The 25,193-nt window shown below is 33.6% G+C and overlaps 2 protein-coding genes across 2 annotated transcripts; one reads left to right on the forward strand and one right to left on the reverse strand.

Annotated features, from left to right (window-relative positions):
- Positions 1-14,726: 14,726 nt before the first annotated feature.
- On the reverse strand, positions 14,727-16,847 carry LOC134723771 (uncharacterized protein KIAA1958-like). Its single transcript, XM_063587320.1, has 3 exons — positions 16,320-16,847; positions 15,861-16,079; positions 14,727-15,514 (listed from the first exon to the last, which is right to left on the reverse strand). The coding sequence occupies exons 1-3, from the start codon at positions 16,786-16,788 to the stop codon at positions 14,868-14,870; spliced, it is 1,335 nt and encodes a 444-aa protein (XP_063443390.1). The 5' UTR covers positions 16,789-16,847; the 3' UTR covers positions 14,727-14,867.
- A 403-nt stretch (positions 16,848-17,250) lies between these two features.
- LOC134721910 (uncharacterized) lies at positions 17,251-25,142 on the forward strand. Its single transcript, XM_063585199.1, has 2 exons — positions 17,251-17,357; positions 20,375-25,142. Exon 2 carries the CDS (start codon positions 20,517-20,519, stop codon positions 24,981-24,983), a length of 4,467 nt encoding a protein of 1,488 aa, XP_063441269.1. The 5' UTR covers positions 17,251-17,357; positions 20,375-20,516; the 3' UTR covers positions 24,984-25,142.
- The last annotated feature ends 51 nt before the right edge of the window (positions 25,143-25,193 follow it).

A 25,193-nucleotide genomic window follows, 5' to 3' on the forward strand; every position in this document is an offset into this window, starting at 1 on the left:
CTTGCAAATTGTATTTCTTCTTCACACGTCCAATGAGTATTTGCCAAAGGGAGGGGCAATGTTTTTTTTTAATTAATTGTGTAGAATGCGAAAAAAAATAAGCATTTTTTTATCCAAGGGATAGGTTACCTAAGCCGTATTTGGCACAACCTTTTGGAATTTTGGATCCTTAAAGCTCTTCAACTTTGAACTTGTTTGTCTTTATAAATATTTTGAAGTGTCACTGATGAGTCTTATGTAGACGAAACGCGCGTCTGGCGTACTAAATTATAATCTTGGTACCTTTAGTAACTATCAACGGACTTGAGATACTAGACAAAAAGTACAATTTACGTCTCTCTGTTTTAAGATATGCATTTTTAAGTGAATCGTTTTTCAGTAAAGACCAGTGGCAAATGTTTCTTTGTACGTCGATTCGGGAAGACCTTCTCAGATTAATTATGTGTTTGGCAATGATGATGCTTTGAGTCTTGATAAGGGATAAGTAAAGCTACGTAAAAAAAAAATTATAACAAATAAATATATGAAGTTTAGAAAAATATTTCTGTAAAGAACTTTTTAACAATTGTTATTATACATGGTAAAATTAATGTTCTAAACACCTAGTTGTGTGCACACTTAATATACACACGGCCTACATTGACTATCGACTGCATGTAGAAAAAAATTGTAAGCATTGAGTTTTATCAATGGGCACGTAATTGTGTTTAGTTTACGTGTGAGTAACACAACATCGAGTTTAAGACAATGTGAACACGGCCTAAGTTGAATTGCCAGGTGAGCAATGTTATACAGAACTGTAAGTGGTATACTGAGATGAAAAATAACACAAATGTAACTAAACGAGCACACATGAAACGGAACTAAATATAATGTGATGGAGAGAATCACTATTCTTCGAAATGAACACTGACAATCCTAGTCAATTCAGATTGAGGTCAAATGAACGTCGAGGACGTGTGGGAATCGGACACACAACCTCAGAGTCGGCAGACTATGGATGCATTAATTGCATTTGTATATCAAACAACCATGGAGGTTACTTGTAACAACATAAAAATAAGTATATTTGTGTTCCAAAGATAGTGTTTCTGGAAAGTACGTCCATAATAAAGGTTTGCTATTTACATTTAAGTTACGTAAGCTCGACTGAGAGCAATGCTCTTCTTCGGACACAGTCATCATGGTCTATACAATGTGATTTTGCCCTTTCCCATCGGAATATTCAAAAACCCATGATTTTCTAAATTTAAATACAAAATATATTAAATAATAACAGCAGAAAAACAATGAATTTATTGAATCCCATGTTATTCTGCACAATTTGGTACATGATTTGTAGCTGTAAGGAGAGGCGGCGGTGGATTTGAAAATGAGTGTTTAGCAAATTAAAATTGTCAAGGTTTATTTAATGGACATGGTTGACAACAGTCTTATGCCAATTACATGTGCAGTTTTCAAAATTCTATTGTATGCCTCTTTTCCTGTTTGTCGTTTTTTATCGAGTATTTTTTAGCACTCCTTTTTTTCAATTTGCCATAAGAGAATTTAGTGTATGAGACTTCAGTCCCGAACTGCTGATCTTTTCAGAGCATCTTGTAATATGGTTTGTGTTGTTTACTTTTTACACATTGTGACGATGATGGCGAGTTGTCTCATTTTCACTCATATCGGATCTTCTTATTTCTATATACTGAAAAACAATCTAAGAAATTAGTATTTCTTTTTTCCCAAATGGACAATAAATGTCTGTTCAATGTTCCTAAATCTTTGTATTTGAGGCTAAAAATGAATAACTGAATATAAAAAAAAAAGATTCTATATAAATTCAAATATCATAGGTGATAATGACGAAGAGGAATATTATGCATTACAGTTATTTCAAAAAGAAATAAATTTAAAAAAATCACGTATATCGATACGGTAATCAAAAAGACAAATAATAAAAATATCTAACTCCAAGGAAAATTCAAAAAGAAAAGTCCTTTATCTAATGACATAATCAAACGCTCACAAGCATCAAATGAATGGAATCAACTGTCATATTCCAGAATTGGCAAAAGCATTTCCTTGTGTAGACAATTGTGGAATTATCTGTTTTATAACAAGCAAAACCTCACACTTTGATGACGGTCGCATATAATTCCATTATTTTGACAATATATTGTGATATTTTCTTCGTTTTGGAGGTTTGATAATTGTCATTTGGTCTCACAAACATGGTTAATCCCGCCACATTCGTCGTTTTTATGCTTATCTAGAGTCAGAAGCCAATTAAACGGTCATTATTGTTTGATGTTGTTAAACTTATCAACAATTAAATGTTATTCTCATTAAACTCCATCCCAAAATAGTCACTTTATACAAACTACCAAAATCATTATTATCTGTTCTGACTTTAAAACACTGATTTAAGATTTACATTGTATACACAAAATAATAAAGAAAGGAATGAGAAACCTTTCTTTTTTCGTATTTCGAAACTTCGATGTTGACCAACCTTGTCGTAACTTTAAGGCAGATGGCGGATTCGGGGTTGGGGTGAACAGGTCGTCCACTATTGGATTGAAAAACGTATCGTGTTTTAGCATAAAATTGTCATAAATGTTAAGTCTCACTACACTCGGTGCTATTGATTGCTTTTTAAGGATAACACCCTTTTCAAAATCCAGGAGCCGCCCCTGAAGGTATATTTGAACTGTGCAGTATTTATTTGCGGTAGTTAAAGCTTGTTAGCTGTGTATTAATTAGACTATAGTACAGTAAGAACAAACACATTTTACCTGTGTCATGTGTTATTTACTTTCACGGATTTGGCTATACTTTTTGGTACTGTTAATTTCATTAACTTCATATGTTTCCATGATTCAAACAACATACATGTATATAAATTCATGAAATAAACATAGCAGCAACTGTATATGTACTAATGGACAGAGGCGGATATAGCCCCCCCCCCCTCCCCAACATTTTGTGGACAAAATGTGGGTGGTTATATAGGGAATCACTGAAGCGTGACGTTAGTGGACCCTCTCTTAGGCAGTCAGTGGGCCCACACTTATGAAAATTCTGGGTGCGCCACTGAATGCGACTTGCCTCATGACGATTAGACGTGACTGCGAGCACCTTTGATACTCATTACTTATACATTGAAATACCAAACGTTATATAGTACCATAAAACCCCACCCGTAAAAACCGCTAAAAAATTTATCGGGACTTTTTATACGTAACAACAAACTTTATAAATAGTACGTACTGTTACAGAACTGGTTACACTAGTTCCTATCTATATATAAGTAATACAATTAATGGAAAACCCCAAATGCAAAAAGAATGGAATATATTTCTTTTTTGGTTGTGCATCCATGTCTCTCGTTTTGAATATCTCACTTTACGCCAGTACAACGAACTCAAATTTTAATGTTTTTTTAATAAAATTTATTTCTTTTTTGGCTGTGCATCCATAATGGACACATGTCTCTCGTTTTGAATATCTCACTTCACGCCAGTACAACGAACTCATCTATGAATGTTTTTTTAATCAATGAATTCTTAACTTGAAAAAAGGTCACGGACATGTAAATGACATACATAAATGTTCCATACTTTTAAGCTCATAAAAAATTTATATGGCAATCATTATGTGTTTATTATATTATGTCTTGCATTGCAATTGTAAATAAATAAAACCACAAAGAGTCTTTGTTGTAAATACATTCATAAGTGACAGTGGATGAGTACTAAATAGATCCTGTTGACAATATGAATTCTGGGATTTTTATTCAAGTTACTCTAAATCTATAAATCTACATGGCATTTTTAAGGGACCATCTTTGTTAAAGAATATTTATGTTTCCTTTGATTCTTCTGCATATTGGATCCTACAAAGGAATAGGTTCGGTTAGGACTGATTTTGGCCTCAAATTTCAAGTTCATCTAACGAAAGATATTGGACACTTTTTAATCACTTAAGTGTCTATGTCAATTGACGCAGTTAGTTTATGTGAAAGATTTTATCTGATTTAGTCATGAAAAACGCTCCAATTCGAGCTTAAATATGAGAAATCTATCAAACATATCAAAAAAACATCACTTTTCAGTTAGTTTTTGTCAAAAATGAAAGTGGTCGCATCCGTGTTCATCCTCAACCTTTATATATGTTATGTTTTATCATCAAATCAATATTATGAATTAACACTTTCGTTTAAGACGGAAATTTAACTAAAATTCTGAAATTGTGAAGATTTCAGTAATTCAGCATGACTTTATGATTATGTATTCGGGTTTAGTTTTCTGTAATTAGTTAATACTTTAGTTTCGTTATGTATAGCTGTTTTATATTCAATTGATATAATTTACTGTTTGCAATAGCATTAATTGTTCTTAATATTAAGGATGTTCTTATCCCAACCATAAAAACATAGCCGTATTTGAAACAACCTTTTTCAACTTCTGATCTTCAGTGCTGTACAACTTTGTACTTTTTTTCACTTTCGATCTTTTATATCTGAGCGTCATTGGTGAGTCTTATGTGGACGGGGCGCGTTTTCGGCGTATTGAATTTTAATCCTGGTGCTTTTTGTTATCTATTAATCATGTATTTCTTTGTCTAATATGTTCTCCTATTTATTTGTATTGTAGTCCTGTAATATTATGTTGTCATTTCAATGTTATATTTAACATTGCCATTAAAGTGCGAGGTTTGGCAGGCCACCAAACCAGGTCCAACCCACCATTTTTTCCTTTAAAAATGTCCTGTACCAAGTCAGGAAGATGGCCATTGTTATATTATTGTTCGTTTCTGTGTGTGTTACATTTTAACGTTGCGTCGTTTGTTTTCTCTTTTTTTTTTAGTGTAAATTCACATTGCGATAAGACGTGTCGCGGTACTTGTCTATCCCAAATTCATGTTTTTGGTTTTGAAGTTATGTTTGTTATTCTCGTGGGATTTTGTCTGATGCTTGGTCCGTTTCTGTGTGTTACATTTCAGTGTTGTGTCGTTGTTCTCTTATATTTAATGCGTTTCCCTCGGTTTTAGTTTGTTACCCCGATTTTGTTTTGTGTCCATGGATTTATGAGTTTTGAACAGCGGTATACTGCTGTTGCCTTTATCTAGTACCCGATATATGTGCATTATATTGTCAAAAAAATAAACATATTTATGTAGCAGAAGCATTCTTCTTTCCAATAAATAACTAGAACATTACATTTTAAAAATTTTGTAAAACTGCTCTATTTTGGGGCCAAAAAGGGGTCTTACTGAACATGCTCCTTTTAATCAGCAGTTCATTGTAAATAGTTATGAAAGGTACTAGTACCAGGATTATAATTTAATAATGCAGACGCGCGTTTCGTCTACATACGACTCATCAGTGACGTGACGCTCAGATCAAAATAATGATAAAGCAAAACAAATACAAAGTTGAGGAGCATTGGAACCTCAAAATTCCAAAAGTTGTGCCAAATACGGAAAAGGAATTCTATGCCTGGGAAAAGAAAATCCTTAGTTTTTCAAACAATCATAGTTTTATAAACAGTAAATTGATAAAAATGAACAAATAAATGATATTTATGTCAACACATGAAACACATATTACTTTAAAAAAAATATAAAAATATATAAATTAGAAAGTAGTTTTGTCTGCTTTCAAAAGTGCTACGTATTTAAAATGGTACCTGATGAAGGTTTTCAGAAACAGTTCTTGTTAGCATGGCAATCAATCTTACATGTAAAAGTGTTCAATGTTTATTATGTTATTGCTTATAAGGGTGGTGATCAAAGACAATTATATAAATATTTTTACATTGAACTTTTATACTCAATTACATGCGTTAACCAGAAATGTTTGCAAGTTGTCTTTAAAGACTTTTAAATGATTGATATTACCATAAATAGAACAAAAACATGTAAATTCAATTACGACACTAAGATGAAGTTAATCAAACCACGAATGCAGTGTTGCAACAGGTTTAATTATAACATGACATAATATTTCATTCATAAAAACTAGAACTAAAGAAATCTGGAGAGTCATGGTTTAATTCGTGACTGACCATTAAACCTTATAAAAAAGAAAGGAAGGGGAAGGGGTCTGTTTTGTTTTTTCTTAAAAGGAAATTTGTTTATTTGATTTTTAAAAAATGTTGTGGTCAAGCAGATGACAAAAACAATATTCCGAATCCAGATTTTCTCCATACCTTATAGTTTTAGATTTGAAAAGAAATAAGTTAATTGATTGATTGATTGATTGATTGATTGATATAACGTCGAAAAACTGAGAAAAAAAATCTTATTCGTACAAAATACAGTAAAGATTTATGTTCATTAGTATGTCCAAAGCCAGGAAATCGTTGTGTCGTGTTTGTTTTTACTTTAATGTGCTGTCCTTAATGGATTTTGGTATTGACAGCTAGTTTGAAGCCAATGTTCAATTATTTTAGTAATTCTATACTGATGAAGACGAAGAGAGTGTCTACAGTGGTATATATCATGTTGAAACTTTAATAAAATACAACATATTAAACAAGATGGTTACGCCATTATTCATTTACCCAGAGTCAACAATTAGCGAGTACGGATATTAAGTTTCAATTAGAATATGAAATGTCTCGACTGCACATACTTATAGTACATATGATTGATTCTTTAAAGGAAGGCTTAACTATACATGTTCAAGAACAGGTACAAAACAAATTTACATATAAATTTTAGATTATCAATAATCCATGAAAATTGCATCAAAGTCACACGAACCTTGATAGACATAACTGGCATATTGTTGATTATTACCATTGCAAACAGTACCATGAGTATCTGAGTAATTAATTCGTGTCTTCAAATGAAAACGATTGAAACGTATTCATCAAGTGCGCTATATTCATACGCGTTTATCGAAATGTATTCATCAAGTGCGCTGTCTTTGTTCGTGTTTATAGGAATGCGTTTATCAAGAATGATCTAATTGCACATGTGTATAGGCATATATTATCGTTCATTATTATAAGTACGTTCGATACAAATGTGTTTGTAGGGATGTAATTATCAAGTACGCCCTATTTACACGCGATTTTAGGAATTTCAATTCCTCAAGTACCTACGATGTGGACGTTTAGACCAAATTGTTTTAAGGTTTATGTACCCTTCTGTAGCCATTTTTGTACGAACTTTTCAAACTTCAATTGTATCAAAACTACAGATATAATGAATAATAGAGATAGACAATTTTGTACATATTCCAAGGGGAAACTTGATGCAAAGCATTATTTTTTACTGTTTCATTGTATTTAATAGAAAAAGAGGACTTTGTGGCAAATAAATCAAGATTTTTATAGAAAGTCCACAGCCTTTATCCTTTTACTCTCATATTTGGCAATTTGATGACTGATAGATATAGGATTATTGCATTCAGTGCTAGCATTGATTTCCTTAAAACAAGTTTATAAATTTAGTTATTGGTGAAAACAAATATAAATGTAGTTATTGGTGAAAACAAATATAAATGTAGTTATTGGTGAAAACAAATATAAATGTAGTTATTGGTGAAAACAAATATAAATATATTCAAAATCAAGTGCACCTTTTAGGGTGCGCTCGACTTTAGTGAATCAGCACGAGGTGTTTTGGAATTTACAGGTTGCTTAGAACTTTTTGTGAAAAATTAACACTAGCACATCATAGAAAATGAAGTGAGTAATTTATGTTTAAAATTTTTAAACACAAATCTTGGTATTAAAGGCTGTGGATTTTCTACAAAAATCTTGATTTATTTGTCACAAAGTCCTCTTTTTCTATCAAATGCAATGAAACAGTAAAATATAATGCTTTGCATTAAGTTTCCCCTTGGAATATGTACTAAATGGCCTATCTCTATTATTCATTATATCTGTAGTGTAGATACAATTGAGGTTTGAAAAATTCGTACAAAAAAGGCTACAGAAGGGTACATAAACCTTAAGAAATATGAGCATTGACAACAATTACTAGGCCTGGTGAGTCTAATTCCTATGGTTGTTGTGAAAATGACATAGAATTCCATTAAAAGGTTGGCAGTATTGTAATTAACTGTGTTACGTGCAACTTTGTTTCGTGATAAGCTAAATCTTAATAACACCATGTCACCTATTTAACTATATTCTTTAATGTTTACTGGTCACAGGAAATCATTTTTCATTTTAAATAACTGTTAAGCAAAATTGACTTCTGTTGCCTTTATATCGGTAGTCAATCACGGTATAAATGGTTAAGGCCATCTTGAACTTTGAAAGATATTATTAATTGTAAATAAGCAAACATCAAGAAATAATCTTCTGACATAGTTATCAAGGACTTGTCTGTGCTGATAACATCATAATCCGTATAAGTCATTGCTCTATTTGGTTTTACTCTTTTATCTATTTTAATTCTATTTCATGTAGAGAATATTGTCGAATAGAGAATCGAGAATTTCCTCTTGTAGTTTTTTAGAAGTAAATAGGCAGAAATTGTAGATTAATTCCATATGTATGTACCGAAGAAAGATTATTGAGGTGCACATTTATTTATCATCTAATATCTGTCAATTTCCTGAGGGAAGAATATTTGTTCTTTTAAGTAATCACAACTGCAGTTATGTGACAAACTGAGAATACTACATACAACATATAGACACCTTGTGAATGCTTGAAGCCTGGGTTAAAACGTCAAAAGCGTGTTAAACGCTTTTTGGAACATATTAGTTATACATTAAACACACCACTTCTTTAGCAGTTTGAAAATAAATTCTGTGAGAAAATCCTCAAGCAAACTTGTTGATAGAATCATAATGATAAAACCCGTTGTTTAATCATATTCAATTAATATGGTATTTTGTAAACGCAATGTTCATATATAATTACTCTTAGTTAGAGAATTTTTCAATACATTTGGACACAAAATAAGAGAATTAAAAACAATGCATATTGCGTGTCACTACACAGGACATGTCTTCAAAGTTTTGCACATACAGGAAAATATACTTTGACAGTTGACATTCAGACAATACATTATCATACATTGTATAATTCATGTATGCACGTAGTCAGGAAATATACTAATAGCTCATCTGAAAGAGCTTTATGAACTCTTCAGGTATTTTCGTTCGCGTCGACCTATAAACATATTATATTTGTCCTATTAGAATCGGAATAATTCCTTCATACATGCTCTCTTTGCTCATTTTAGCATGGGTAGGTATTTCATTTGCTAACGCTCAGTGTAAAATATCGACAAATGTAATGCTTATTTTAAACAAGGCAAACCCATGTACGTAACTGTTAGTAGTTTTTTGTTAATTTATATATTATTGTCCTTTTTTGTCTTTTTGCTAAGTTTGAGATATTACATACCATGTTTAACACCGCCGCTTTCCTGTGCCTTTCCCAAGCCAGAAGCCTTTGTGAGACTTTTATGGTTGTTTCTTTTTTATTTTAAAATGTTTTGGACTGCAGATGCGGGATTTTCTCGCAGTGTTGAAGACCAATTGGTAGCCTACGGCTGTTTTTCTGCTCTTTAGTCGAGTTGTTTTCTCTTTGACATATTCCCCATTTCCATTCTCAAGTTTATACTGTATGAAAATAAATATACATGTATATAATTTAGATTTGCTTCAAACCTTCGAGTCGAAATAGTATAAAGTTTAATGGTCATCACATACATTGATACGCATCAGCAGGAAGCAGTTGTTACTACACCACACAATAGTGTATATGTTCCGGACCATATGAGTATTTGGACCATACGCGTATGGTCATGACCATATGGGTATATACTCATATGGTCCGACCATACGCGTATGGTCGGGGTAATTAACACTCTGTTACAGTTTACTTTTAATACTTCTAAACTCTTCATATGGTATGACTGTTCATTCAAAATACGCTATCATATAGGTAATTCTATCATTATATTATAATAAAAAGATAAGCTAAATAAAAATAAGAAGTTTCTCATAGTTAATTTTACTTAATTGTCAAATTTAAAGTAAACACATTTTATACCGATGGTCATTACCGATTAGTTATTACGAGTAATTGGCAATATGTCGACTAAAAAATTAAATTCCAAAAATTTCTATAAATGAACTGTTACATAAGAAGTCACTGGAAAGTAGCATACTATTAGTTTATTTAAGTTGTGTTGTGAAGATGGTGTATTGCAGTCATTTTACGATATTTGAGATCTAGAGCTTCTTAAAAACAGAATTGCCAAAGACCTCGGTATCGCTGAACGCAGCTGCAAAAAAGGCTTGTTTTTCACTCGCAAACAAAATGTGTAAATGAAAAAGATCGTGCACAAATTTCTTGCAAATGCAAAAGAGCTATGATACCGTGTGGAAGAGAATGTCATCCAAACCTATATGCACGAATGTAACTAGCGATGAAAACTAACTATGGCATCAATATTAAATTTTTACGTGGTTTTTTGGATTATAAAATTTAAAAAATTGTCATGTTTTAAATCATCACTGTTTTTTTAGATAAAGTTTTTGTATTATTGAAACGTTTATAATGTAATTTGAAAAAATATATATACCTATATGGTCCAAATACTCATATGGTCCGGCCCGTTAATAACCAAACGAGTATTATACTCATATGGTCCGACCATACGCGTACGGTCGGACCATACGCGTATGGTCGGACCATATGAGTATACGCATACGGCCATGACCATACGCGTATGGTCCAAATACTCATATGGTCCGGAACATATATATATAAAAGTTAATATAGTTATGACATCACGAGACACGTATATAAGATTAGAAAACAATTGTAGTTTAGCAAATGCAATATATCATTAAGAATTACATAAAAATAGTTTCATTAAAATAGTTCAATGAAATTGAGAATGGAAATTGGGAATGTGTCAAAGAAACAACAACCCTACCAAAGAGCAGCTTCACCTGACCCCTAAATACAAATGTGTACTAGTTCGAAGAAAATAGATGTCATACTAAACTCCAAAACAAATAAATGAACGAAGATTACAAATCTTACAAGACTATAACAATGACAGGGACTTCTGACTTGGGGCAGGCGAAAAATTAGGCAGGGTTCAACATTCTTAGTAAGATTTCAGCCCTGCTCAAATACCTCTAGCCAATGTAGAAAAACAAACTAACAGCAAAAAGTAAAATCACAAAAATACTGAACTCAGAGGAAAATCAATTAGGAAAGTCCATAATCACATGGCAAAATCAAATAACAAAACGCATCAAAAACAAATGGACAAGAACTGTCATATTCCTGACTTGGTACAGGCATTTTCAAATGTAGAAAATGGTGGATTAAACCTGGTTCTATAGCGCTAACCCTCTCCCTTTAATAACAGTCTCATCAAATTCCGTTATATTTACATGATGCGCTAAATAAACAGTCACAATTAATAAAATAGTCAAAATATGGGTACATCAGTCATCATCGTATAACAATTTTAACAAACGCACGGTAAATCTCAGTTAAAAAGAAGCCCGAGTGCGGTTTGAGAATAGGTAACAATGAAACTTAGGAAAATGACAATGATACATAAATTAACAAAAGACTACTACCAGTAACTAACTGACATGTCAGCTCCAGACCTAAATTAAACTGATTGAAAGATTATGTCTTCATCACATGAAAATCAAGCCCAATCCCTCCCGTTAGGGGTTTTGTATCATGCATTCCTAAAACATATGGAAAAATTAAAACAATTATTTGTACACTTTAATTTAAACTGTAATTGTACTGCTCATCGGGGCGTCTTGATTGACAAATAAAAAGAGTTGTTGTTGTTGTTGTTGTTATAAGAACATAACCCGTATCATTCCAAAAAATTGATTTAGAATAAATATACTAAACTATAATATATATATGTCAAGAGTTATTAATATAACCATATACACCAAAATGAACAATGTTTGTTGACCACGTTCCAAGTGAATCACCATAAAACGAAGTAGAAACTGTTATTAATATTGGTTATCATAGCTACAAAAACCTATGAATACTTATTAAAAAAAAAAATTAATTAGATATTTGTTATTGAGGAATAATCTACTGCTCTTATTTTTGGTATGTAAGTTATTCTTTGTTGTTTGATAAGATATTTTACTGATTTAATATATGAAAAATATGCAGAAACCTCAAAGCCTTCACAAAACCTGTAAAGGCAGCTGCATATATGTACTAAAGGTAAGATATCAAGTGGATTATGCCTGTACTGTATAAGATCAAACAACTCCAAGTAAGATCAAGGCAATAGAACGAGTACAAATAAGAGCAGGACTATTTATGAACAAAAACTACACAGAACTTGACTCGGATTTACGGGGGTGCAGGTTACCCGGGACCCTCCCCTTTTCTTGTGTTGATTACTAGTATATGGAGAACCGCTGAAGCATGACCAGAGCGGTGCCTCTCTTAGGCAGTAAGTGGGCCCCAACTTATAAAAATTACTGGACCCACCTCTGAGACCGAACAACTGGCTGTGTCACAAATATGGTTAAAACTCTAAAATGGGAACCCCTTGAAGAATGTAGGAAAGAAAATAGAATGCGCATGTTATTCAAGATCCAGCATTGTGGGTATATACCGTCACTTACATTTGACCCCACATGATAACCGGAAAAGAGGTAAAAACCTCTTCCACCAAAACAGAACATGTAAAAATGCCTACAGTCAATATTTCTGTCCAAGGACCATCAGGGATTGGAACAATTTACCAATATCAGTTTAATCCGGGCTGCCTTAAAGGTAACTTTGCTCTGAAGGAACAATTAAGGCTACAACAGTCGTAATTTTGATTGTATAACATTGCGAACGTTTTGAAATGTAATTTAGTATAAATTATCTCGGAGTAGAGGTTTTGCTGTAGACCAGCACTATGCAAAGTTTTCGCGAGGGTCAGGTTGACGTCTTATAATGAATATCCCTAATAGATTTTTTAAAGATATCTTATTTAATATATAAAATATAAGCCAATTACTTTATAAGATATCTTATTGTCTGATTGATTGTTGGTTGCTTTACGCCGCATTAGCACAAAATGCGTCTTCTATGTTCTAACCATGTTGCTTCAATGTCCGGTTGAGGGACATTATCTACTGTTTCATCAACAGTGTCGTCTTACCGAGGTTCCTCTGTATCATCAGATAATGTCAGCTACTTTGTGATCGGTCTCTAACACTTCATCAAGCTCAAGTACTGGATCAACTGTATCACTCTCTTCAGATGGAAGGTCGTCACCCTAAATTCCAGTATCTTGCTGTTCAGCAACGTGTTCCTGATCGTCATCATCCTTGTCCTGAACGGTATCAACATCATCATGAGTTTCTAACTCATCAATAGCACTGTGTGGAGTACTTAAGTCTTCAACGTCAGGTTCTGTAACCACATAAACCAAATAATCGTCATCACTTTCTTCATCAGAACTTGTCAGAGTGCTATCATGAAGACTTGGCGTTGGTTGTGTATCTATTTCTCTATTCTTCCTGGGTCTTAATCGTGGTACAGGAGTAGGTTGAGGCTTCTCCTTTTCTTCATCTTCATCGATGGAAACTGAATCAATAGGCAACAGAAGGTTCCTATGTAAGGTTCTCTTTCGTCCATGTCCGCTTTCCTTTCTCACTGTAAAGACTGGGATAGTGGAGTTAGGCTGATCTAGTATGACGTAGCTGTCATTCTCCCATTTATCAGATAGCGTGTACTTTCCATTGAAACTCAGAATCTTTACGAGTACTCGGTCGCCTGGATGTAATATGGCTCCACGCACTTTGTTTTCTTCTGACGTCCTTGAGCTATCTTTGCTGAATTCGTAGCTAAGTATTGGTATACTTCCTCGTTGCTGACAATCGTTCCCGAGCAATCGTTAGTAATTACTGTTGGCATGATATCTAAATCTTCTGGTAAAGCTGAATTAAAAGTTGGTTGTAGTATAGCACACATTTGTTGTTGTTGAAGCTGTTTGTCCAAATATACGTTGATTACAACTTGTGAGTTAGCTGGTCACAATTGCTAATCGGTTACTAGTATGACATCTTTCCAATTCCTTGTTTCTCATATTCATGCATCGGAATGCCAAATACCATGGAATGTGTAGATAACCTTCTTGTAAATACCTTGCTCCAGTGTTCTGTTCTTCCTCCTGCAATACAACTGACATGATGTAACTTTGATCCTATTGATAATGGTACGGTTGTGTTGTATTCGCTGTCCGGTATTACTAGAAATATGCCAGGATATCATGATCTTGTAGAAGATATTCCATGTAGTTGAAGGTCTGCTTCGATGTAACCAAGATAAGGCTGGCATTGATAGTCCGTCTGCACATTCTAACTTCAATATACGGGTAAGCCTTTGTAAGATATCAAGAAAATGAGCTAGCCATAGATATGGCGACTCATTTAAAATAATCATATCTTCAGGCTGTATGACAATTTTTAAAATAATTCACATTATTAAAAACAATATTTCAAATATTATTTCTGGACAACCAACCAGACATTTTATAATGCAATCACTAGATATAACGTATTTATAGATTATTACATGGCATTTTCCATATTGGCCCTGGTATCAGCCCTAGACTCCCATATCAAGCCAGAGGGCTTTAGCCCGAGGGCTTGATATGGGTCGAGGGCTGATACCAGGGCCAATATGGAAAATGACATGTCATAATCTATTTATCACATATTTTCATGCTGGAGAAAAATGAAGGAATATATTAAATTATTTTTTTTTATTTTCAACAATAATAACATTTGAATAAAGAAAAATTAAAAAAAAATGTATCACAGTGCATTAACAATTTGTATCACAGTGAAAAAGTAGTCATGAGAATAATTCAACAAATATATCACAATTATCTTATTTTTCAGAGTTGTAAATGTTTATGGTAACATTGCCAATAGACGCTTGTGGAAGAATGGAAAATGTAGAACATTTTCCACTGTTTATTTTTACATTTTTTTCTATAGATTCAAAATTTTCAATTGATTTGCAAACTTCATTTAATTCAACACTGTCAAACATATCATCCTCCGGAAAATCTGCAGATTCGGCTTCAATGCTAGTGTTTGGAGTTGGTTCTTGTGGTATTAATCCCCGGCTTCCTGAACCTATATCTGATAAGATATTTGACATAGTTTGCTGTTGCTGTAATGATGCTGAACTATACTCATTGACGGAAGCAACATTCTTATGGCCTGTCAACTGCATGACGGTAGTAGCCTCCACATTGGAGTGAAGAAGTGAGGACACTGTAGTTTTGCGAACACTATGGTTAACCTTTCTTCCTGTAAGACCACCTTTCATAGACATTTTTTTAGCTAAATCTCCTAGAGTATTTTTACCCAATGGCTGCATGGTAAACCATGTCTGTTTAGCATTTTCACCAGCATCAGGTTGTACCATCCTTTTAATACTTAGATAAAAGCGACTGTCTGGAGTCAGAGCATCTTCAGGGCGGCGACGAATATATTGCTTGAAGGCATTCACTGGACAGCGTGGATTATCTATTTTAAGAAAATGAAAATAATCAAGGACATGCATCATATTAAATTGAAACAATATCTACATTTTAAAAAATATTTTAAGGTGAATAAGCTTTAGTGATATATATCTATTCTTTTCATTTGTTCATGTTTCCATTTTGAGTTCTTTGATGTGCATTGCTAGATATTTCTGGATATTTTGTGTTTTTTTGGGGTGTTTTTTTTATATTCTTTTTAAAAGTACATGTAAGTTATATACATGATATATGTATGAATTAATTTTGTAGGCATACTTGTGTGGTGGTTTCTGTATTTATCATTCACTGTCAATTTTATATTATTTTTTAATAAATCGAAAGAAAGTTACCTGGTGTTGCAAACATTTTAGGTGCAAATGCTCTACTGTCACTGTGTCCTGTCCTGGTTTTAGTCAGCCTTTCATTGTATTCCAAATATTGCTCTCCACTTGCTGTTGTCATCATTTTTATGTCTCCAAATAACATGTCAGTATGCTCCTTCCTTCCCCTCATACCAAAGTGCAAAGTATTATTTAACCATATGGTATTAAGTAGTGCCTCAGGGTTGCCTAAAAGTAAGAATTTACAGTTCAGATTATAGGATAATATTAAAACGTTACGTACCTATGTATAGCTAGAAGTTGTTTACATTCATTATCAATAATGTCACTTAACATGTATATAGAAGACTGAAGCATATTTTCAAAAAAATATATACGCGTTCAAAACTTAAAGATATATTTTTGAAGGTGATATCATTATCATTTTATGTACATGCACAGTCACATGATAATATTGCATAATCCTACCTGTTCCTAGGAGATTCTGTTCAAATAGCATATCTATTTCAGAGGATGAGAATGGATCAGCTTTCATCTTTTTGTTTCCCAGTCCCTGTGACTTCAAGTGCTTTCTTTTCGCGGATAACACCTCTCTACTGTGGTGAAATTCCCTATCTTTAAGAATATTTATTCCACTCTTTTCCATCAAGTGCCTATTAATCGATGACTGTATTGACTTCAGGCTGTCTGGCTCATACTCCTCATTTTTCCGGGACCGGACAGACAAATAAAATCTGGCTAAGTACTGATTGAGTTCAGGTACAGATATATCCTCTATTGCCCGTAATTCGTTGTTCTCCTTTAACCATTCAGTTAATAATTTTATGTCACTTTTAGTTTTTCTCTTTGTATTATCATTTTTCATTTCTTCAATGAAATTACTGGTATCATCATTTGTTACAGTCATAAACCTCTCGTCGTCTGCTTCTGTTGCCATCTTGTTTACAAATAGTATTTGATTGACAGGTTACCGGAAGTCAAACTCGGGGGCACGATATGGGTTTTTGAGGGCTGATATCGATATCAGCCCCCGGGGGCTGATAACCAACCTTGACTTCCGGCTATTATTGGCCATGCAAAAACGTACATATCAGTACTAAATATGTGATAAATAACGAATATATTAAACATGACAACTATAACTTAGAATAAGTTAAATTCTTAGTTAACAGATATTAAACAGAAAGGACAAAACTCAATTAGGACTGAATTATAATAATACTTTAGGGTGAATGAATCACCAGTGTAGAAAGAAACGTTTAACCATTGCACCTTAATTAACCGAAGAAAAATCAATACATGTATATATATGTTTAAATTGTCTTCTTTTCGTATGCGACGCCGTTCGTTAAAAGACATAATTATTACTAAAACTAACATACAATCTATATATGTCATGTGACCATTTTGTGTAGGTCACGTTTTAACTTGAACAAGGAAATAAAATACTACCCTGCTAGATATGTTGTTCATCGGTGCTCAAATGTAACACGCATTTATGAAAAGGTAAGTGATAATGGCCCTGAGTCTAAATGTATATCGTCATGGACAGTTCGGTTACGTATTGGATAAACGATCTTTCGTTTATGTCTATATAAAATGGCAGTGTTTACTTTACACGTAAACATCGACTCGTACAGACAAACCTATGCACCTGGAAAAGTTTATAACTTTAAAGGCATGTCATGACCCAGATTCTAGAAATGCCCTTTTCTGTTCAGATATCTATCGCTCCTCTGTTTTCCATGTCAATTTATTCAGTTACATGTAGTCCAATATTTTAATTTATTTCTGCATGTTCTGGGACGCTTTTGCTCCCAGAAAAAACAATAAAATAGCCTTGCCAGTGAGACGTCATAATTATTTGGACTAGTAAGTTACATGTACCTTCGACGATAATTTATTATTACCTCAATTACCCATTGAGCACAGGCACTTGTCTTTTAGGAAGTTCTCTTACCTTGTTCCTCCAACTTATATTTTGTATATATACTGTAGGAGCAAAAAGTACGTAGAAAACTCTGATTTTAAAATAATTTATTTTCCTGAAACATAAAATTCATTAAAATTAATATATCTAGGTCATTTAAAAAATTGCCCCAATTTAAGTTTTCCCCGAGCGTGTGGACGGGGGTTTGCAGAATACAGAATATTGGCAAAAAAAAAAAAAATAGAGAAGAACGAGGTGCTCAATTTTAAATTATAGAGAATAATGGACTAAATATGTATAGCATTGAGAGAATGGCTTAAAAAACAAAGAATTCCAGCTCTTCCCATCCAACCAGACCCTCTTGTCTGCACTTAAAGTAGTTATTTTTGTGGTGTAAACATGGCAATTTTAGCTAAAGGGTCCATATGAACCTTATCCATGTTTTCATGTTCGACCATGCGGTACGGTATCTTCCTTGTTATCAAAATTGTCTGAGTCTCTGAGTGTAGCATGTGTAGAGTATTTATCCAAGGAGGGTACTTAACTTTCTATTGATGATGTAAATTTCTTTCACTTAAACGGATATATACTGAATAACACAAGGAGCGCTTAAAACCGTTATATGTGTGAGTTGCAACTAGAATATCACGTGGCTTTATGTGATTGGTTAAAACAAAAATGCAAATCATAATTAATTTGGTTTAAGGGGGGAAAAAGCCTGTTTAACGTCTTCAAACAGAAAGGGGAAACAATGGTTGTTTCTGTTTCACATATTTTGCTGTCTGAAATTTAAGGCTTTAAAATGTGTTTTCTCTAACCCTACAATTACTAATTTTCAGTTCTTTTCTCAAATCATGTAAATGGAGGTTGGGAGGATGGCTCTGAAGTTATTGGGGTTTGTTTTTTTTTGGGGGGGGGGGAGGGGGGCATATTTAAAAAAATACTATTGATATCAAACAGTTTTCATTTTTGGGACCAATAAATAAACGTTTTGAAAAAAATGTTCTACATCAGTTCCAGCCTTTACTTCTCAGCCTTTAAAAGGATACTACTTATTATTACACTTAAATATTGTAATTGGTCTTATCAGAACTCAGACCTTTGATTTTTTGACATTTCACAATCAAATTTCCATAATTTCCTTTCTCAATTTTATTCCTTATCTGTTTGGAACTGAATTTTTGCTTCACAAATGCTTATATATATATGTTTCTTTCCAAAACTTAAATCAGTTACAAGCAAAAGCTAAAATGTCAAAAATAAATTTAAAAGTTAACTAGCTAAAGCCTCGCCGCCTTCAAAGAGGTCTTCTGTTACTTGTGTTTCTCAGTATATGATTTTTTAAGTGACAAATGTTTCATTTATATGTATTCTGGACCAGACCAATTAAGGAATTCAAACACACTTTCGTTGATTAGAAAAATGAGCAGACAGGGAGTAACAGAAATTTTATAGACAGCCAAATTGAAAAATAAAGCTCAAAAATTTGTCTTTCAACAATTAACCTACGAATAGAAGCCGTGGTGTTTACATCAGACAGGCACGAAAAATAAAGGCATCATCAGAAATGTGTGCTTACAATATGTCCAGCTCTAGATCGTCCATGGCCTATAAATAAGTGAAAAATAAAACAGGAACATAAATCGCCATCAAAATCAATTTCGTATACAAGAATTGATCCATGATATTTTGGCGTGTCAAGAGCGTATAATCATCTTCGCACTAGGCATAAAACTGAAACAGTCAACTTTTTAAAAAACAACAAAATCAACAGACCTACAATTTAGATTGTAAGATAACGTTTCCTAGTTTATAGTCACGCACTAATTATAATACCACAATTTATAACGTATACGAGATTATAGATATAGGAAACAGATTGATATTGTTCGCCTTTATCTCATTAGATCAACAAGCTATGGTTGGGCTTTTGTTGATTTCAATAGGCTTTCTATTGAAATTAAAGTACCTTCTCTAATGGCCAATGTATTATTTAAGCTTAAATGTAAACGATTTGAGAATTTATTTAGTACATACCATTTCATGAATTAAAAGTTAGAGGACCACTGAATGTAAAATGTTTAACGTTATAATTATGGTTCACTGTCACTGATTATCGTTTTTTTAATCACACCGTGGTGATATTTATTTTCTCTAGCACGATACTTGTAAAATATTCCAAAAATATAAAATTGAAATCAGGTGCTTATTTGTTAAATGATTCAATATTTTATTATTATATTAGTCTCACCAAAAACAAAGTTTTTTTTTAATTTAATGAGATTCCCAGAAATGAACATAAATCATAAAAATACTTGAATTGTATGCACAAATCTTAAACAGATTTATGAGAGACTTTTAAGACACAATATACATATTTTTTTTTACACATCTACATTTATAATTTATAGTATACATTTATACTAAATGAAAGTAAAATATTTATTTTTGTTAGAACTAGAGGAATAAAATACTGTTTCTTCTCAATAAAATATTGTTGCAGATTTTGGAGACCATAGCAGCAACATTGTCGTTATTAAATAAAAATATTAATGTATCGCTAAACACTTACAACAGCTATTTTTCTGTACAGGTCATTTTGACAGAACTATTGAGGTTGGCAAGAAACTAAAATGGTGGAGGACTGTTAACAACGGAAGTTGGTAAAAACGACAATGAAAAAGTGTTCAGTGTGAAGAGAAAGACAGAAGTTCGTAGTAGATATATTGAGTATCATGTCAAATACGGGTCATAGTCCTGAACCACGTGACCGCGATGCAGGCAATAAAATCTATAACTCTAAACTCGTTCTTACAAAACTCAAAACAGCTATAATCTCAGGACAAAAGAATCCCATTAAAACATTTCCACTGCAAGATAATAATGATTCATCAAAGCTACCGAAAGGACGATATGATGATAAAGTCTTTAGCTCGATTGTTTGTCTTACGAAAATCCAAAATGATAAAATTACGGAAAACTCGGAACAAAACCATGCGTCAAAAACAATAACACCAATACTGCAAACTGGTTTTAACATGCAGACAGGGCAAAATAGGGATCAAATGTTTAACCCTGTGGTTTGCCTCGCTAAGATCGACACAAATAAAGTATCAGAAAACCAAAAACTGGAGCATGCTTCAAAAACGAAAACGCCCATACTGCAAAATAGTTCAAACCTGAAGACAGGACAAAATGGAAATAAAATGCTTAACCTTAACCCTGTGGTTTGCCTTGCTAAGATGGCCACAAATGAAGTTACGAAAAAATCAGAACGAAGGCATACTTCAAAAACAGGAACGCCCATACTGCAACAAAGCTTAAATATGCAGACAGGAAAATATGGGGATAAAATGATTAACCCAGTGGTATGGCTTACTAAAATCAATACTGATAAAGTTACGGAAAAGTCAGAGCAAAAGCTTGCTTCAAAAACAGCAGCGCCAATACTGAAAAATAGTTCTAATCTGCAGATAGTACAACATAGTGATAACATTTTTGATGCCATGGTTAGTCTTGCTAGAATCAACACTGATGATATTCCGGAAAAGTCAAAACAAACGTATGCTTCAAAAATAGTAACGCCACTGCAACAAAATTGTTCTAATCTGAAGACAGGACAAAATGATGATAAAATGTTTAATTCAGTAGTTTGCCTAAATAACATGAAAGTGAATGAAATCGTTGAAATTTCAGAACAAACTTTTGCATCACAACCGGAATCAGACGAGCGACACGATGGTCCAAACCTGAAGAAAGGACAATGTAGAGACAAAATGTTTAGTTCTGTAGTCTGTCTCTCTGAAATTAAATCTACTGAGAGTTCAGGAATAAAATCTGTACCCACGGACATACTACCGACAAAAACTCTGGTCGAATTAGAGCCACTGCCTACTCATTATAATAGCATAGAAACAAATCCCGAAAATGAAAAGTACATTCCAAAAGGCAGAACCAAATCACCTAAACGACAAATAGAAAATGTAGACTCTAAACTTTACAATTCAGTGGTATTTCTGAACAGAATCGATGTCAGCGATGAACTGGAAAATAATCCCTCGAAAGGAAGGTCGATAAAAAGGCTTATCGAGTCGAAATCGAAAAGTCGGCCAAAAAGGATAAACATCGATAACAAAATGAAACATAAAAAGTTAAAACCGAGATTGAAGCTTGACATTTTAGCGTCCAAAATACTAAAACCAAATGCCTCAACAAAACAAGGACTTCCAAAAGCTACACGTAAAACAATCGAATTGCATGATCATAGCGAAATAACTAATCCCGATAAAATATCCAAAACAATCGATAAAGACGATATAACAAAGGTATCCAAAACGGACGAAACGCCCATGACAAACAATCGAAATGATTCATCTGATATAATCCAACTAGATGATTCATTCGAGATAAACATATCCGATGACAACCAATCAGATGTTTCATCTGAGATCAGCCAACCAAATGATTCATACGGGATAATCCAACCAGTTGATTCGTCCGAAATAATTCAGTCAAATGATTTACCGGAGATAATCCACTCAGACGATTCACCAGAGATAATCCGACAAGATGATTCAGTCGAAATAATCCAATCTGGTGATTCAGTAAAAATAATCGAATTAGAAGATTCACCCGAGATAATCCAACAAAACGATTCACCCAAGATAATCATACCACATGATTTACCCGATATAATCCACTCAGACGATTCACCAAAGATAATCCGACAAGATGATTCAGTCGAAACAATCCAATCAGATGATTCAGTTGAGATAATCCATTTAGACGGTTCACCCGAGATCATCCAACAAGAAGAAACTTTAGAGATATTCAAACGAGCTGATTTATCTAAGACAATTGAAGCAGGAGATACATGTAGGACATCCCAATCACAGGATACACCAATCACAATTGATCTAGACGATTCCTCAGACAGACCATATAATACATCCGGGGTATTCGAATCGGACGAACCAGTCGTAGAAATACAAATGAGTAATACAACTGAAACGGTCCCTAAAATTAACATCAGCCTAAAAGACCAACCCACTGGTTCTACCAGAGCAATCCAATCGAGTAATGCAAGCGATTCATCTGAATCACTCCAATTATTTGAAAGAATCAAACCAATACAAATAATCCGATCAAGTGATTCAAACATGCAAGTGAAACCTGATCATTCAAAAAAAATGTCAAATTTCAAAGTCTCTTCTAAAAGATCAAAAGAATCCGACAACCTTGTGAAATCAGACGAAACCTATGATTTAAAGCATACGGGCCAATCAAAGAAGCTGAAACAAAATGATTCAAGAGACAATGATAAAAGTGGACAATCTAAGAAAGGAGGTTTTGGAAAGCACACAGTCCGAACAAATGATATAAAACCATCAACTAAACCTGACGATTCAACCCAACGTGATGGAAAAACCAACCCTAAAATATTTGTTTGCGATATTTGCAATAAAAAACTTCGTGATCCACGTTCATTTAGGTACCACATGCAAAGACACAGTGGAGTTGCAAAATTTGTTTGTAATATTTGTAACAAAGATTATGCAGCTAAAAATGCTTTAGAAAAACATAAACTAACACACGAAGGTCTTAAACCCTTTCAGTGCCTTACATGCAACAAGAGCTTCTCTCAAAAGGTCAACTTACAAACACACGAGAGGATCCATACGGGGTTGAAACCATTTAAATGTCAACATTGTGATAAAACATTTGGCCGGAAGCATCATTTAGATGTCCACGTAATGACACATACTGGCGAACGTTCTTGCAAATGCACCGTATGCGACAAAGCATTCATAGATAATAGCCACTTGAGAGTACACATGCGCGTTCATACTGGGGAAAAGCCTTATAAGTGTACTTTATGTTCTAAGAGTTTCAGCAGGCTCGGTTCTTTCAAAGACCACAAGTCTATACACACCGGCGAAAAGCCATACTCCTGCGATATTTGCTCAATGACTTTCAGGCTGCAGATAGCTTTGAACACCCATAAGGGAACGCATGCAGAGAAAAACAGTGTGAGTTGTAAACACTGTGGAAAAGGATTTAAACACGTTAGTTACATGAGAAAACATATCTCTGAAATGCATGTAGGATTTAGAAAGCACATTTGCAAACTATGTGATAAAACATTTAAAAGAGCGTACCATTTAAAATATCATATGATGGTACATTATGGCATCAAACCGTATCAGTGTGAGCAATGTGGAAGAAAATTCAGTGACAAAAAGAAATTGAAAGAACACATTTGGCTGCACACCGGTGAAAAACCTCATCAATGTACCTACTGTGACAAAAAATTTCGATTGAGAACGGTTTTAAAACACCATATCTATTCACATACCAAGGAACGCCCTCATAAGTGTACTGTTTGTAATAAAGGCTTCACTTTGTCATTTAATTTGAAGAATCACATGAATATTCATACTGGTGAACGCCCATATAATTGTAAACTGTGTGGAATGACTTTTGTTTTCAACCATCTAAGCAAACATTTACGCTTTCATTGTAAAATGCGGAACAGCAGTGAAAATACTAATGACAAATCACTTGACGGAGGTGCGTCTTCGTCAGAGAAAAATAAAACGACAACCGTGCATAAAGATCGTAAAGGTCGTGCTACGGAAAAGGGAACACAAACCTACGTCTGCAACGTGTGTAATAAAGAACTGAGAACAAGTGTAGATCTGCGCGTTCACACTAGAACGCATACAGGCGAACGTCCTTTTAAATGTGTTATCTGCAAAAAATCCTTTATGCGAAATTCTGAATTGAAAGAACATACCAAACGACATTCTCAGTCGGCAGTGGCGCGACCTTGGCAATGTGATGTGTGTCAGAAAAAATTTGCTTATAAATCTATCCTAAATAAACACATGATGGTTCATACTGGCGACAGGCCATATAAATGTGACGAATGTGGACAGGATTTTGTGTTCGAGGCCTCATTAACGAGTCATTATAGAAATCATGCTGGCATCAAGCCTTATAAATGCAGTCACTGCGAGAAGATGTTTATTACTTTATCTCAATTGAAAAGGCACGAATTTATCCATACTGGCCTAAAACCACACTCTTGTGATCAATGCGAAAAATCATTTGGTAGAAAGGATCAACTGAAATCACACAAGCTTAAAGTTCATTCAAAAAGTAAATGTTTAGCCAAGAAAAAAGAACAAAAGGACGATTGATCTTGCTTGATTTCTTCAAAACATTGACATTGACATTGTCGGGTTGAATCATGAAGTGCATGGTTTATCAAAGTTTGTAAATCTTTTGAGCAATTCTTGATATCGTTAAAATTTGAATGTAAAAGAATAAAATCTACAATATATACATGTTGCAAATAAACCTGTACATTTTCCACAATCTTGAGAGTTCTGTGGATTGTTTTGTTAACT

This window comes from Mytilus trossulus, chromosome 6 (assembly GCF_036588685.1).
Source record: "Mytilus trossulus isolate FHL-02 chromosome 6, PNRI_Mtr1.1.1.hap1, whole genome shotgun sequence".
Classification (NCBI taxonomy): Eukaryota; Metazoa; Mollusca; class Bivalvia; order Mytilida; family Mytilidae; genus Mytilus; species Mytilus trossulus.

Excerpts from the sequence above, each read along its gene's own strand:
- LOC134723771 (XM_063587320.1), bottom strand. The coding sequence starts at position 16,788 with ATGGCAACAGAAGCAGACGACGAGAGGTTTATGACTGTAACAAATGAT. Across the intron at positions 16,080-16,319 it reads ACAGAATCTCCTAGGAACAG|GCAACCCTGAGGCACTACTT; the intron begins GTAGGATTATGC and ends TCTTACTTTTAG. Across the intron at positions 15,515-15,860 it reads TAAAATGTTTGCAACACCAG|ATAATCCACGCTGTCCAGTG; the intron begins GTAACTTTCTTT and ends TTCTTAAAATAG.
- LOC134721910 (XM_063585199.1), top strand. The coding sequence starts at position 20,517 with ATGTCAAATACGGGTCATAGTCCTGAACCACGTGACCGCGATGCAGGC.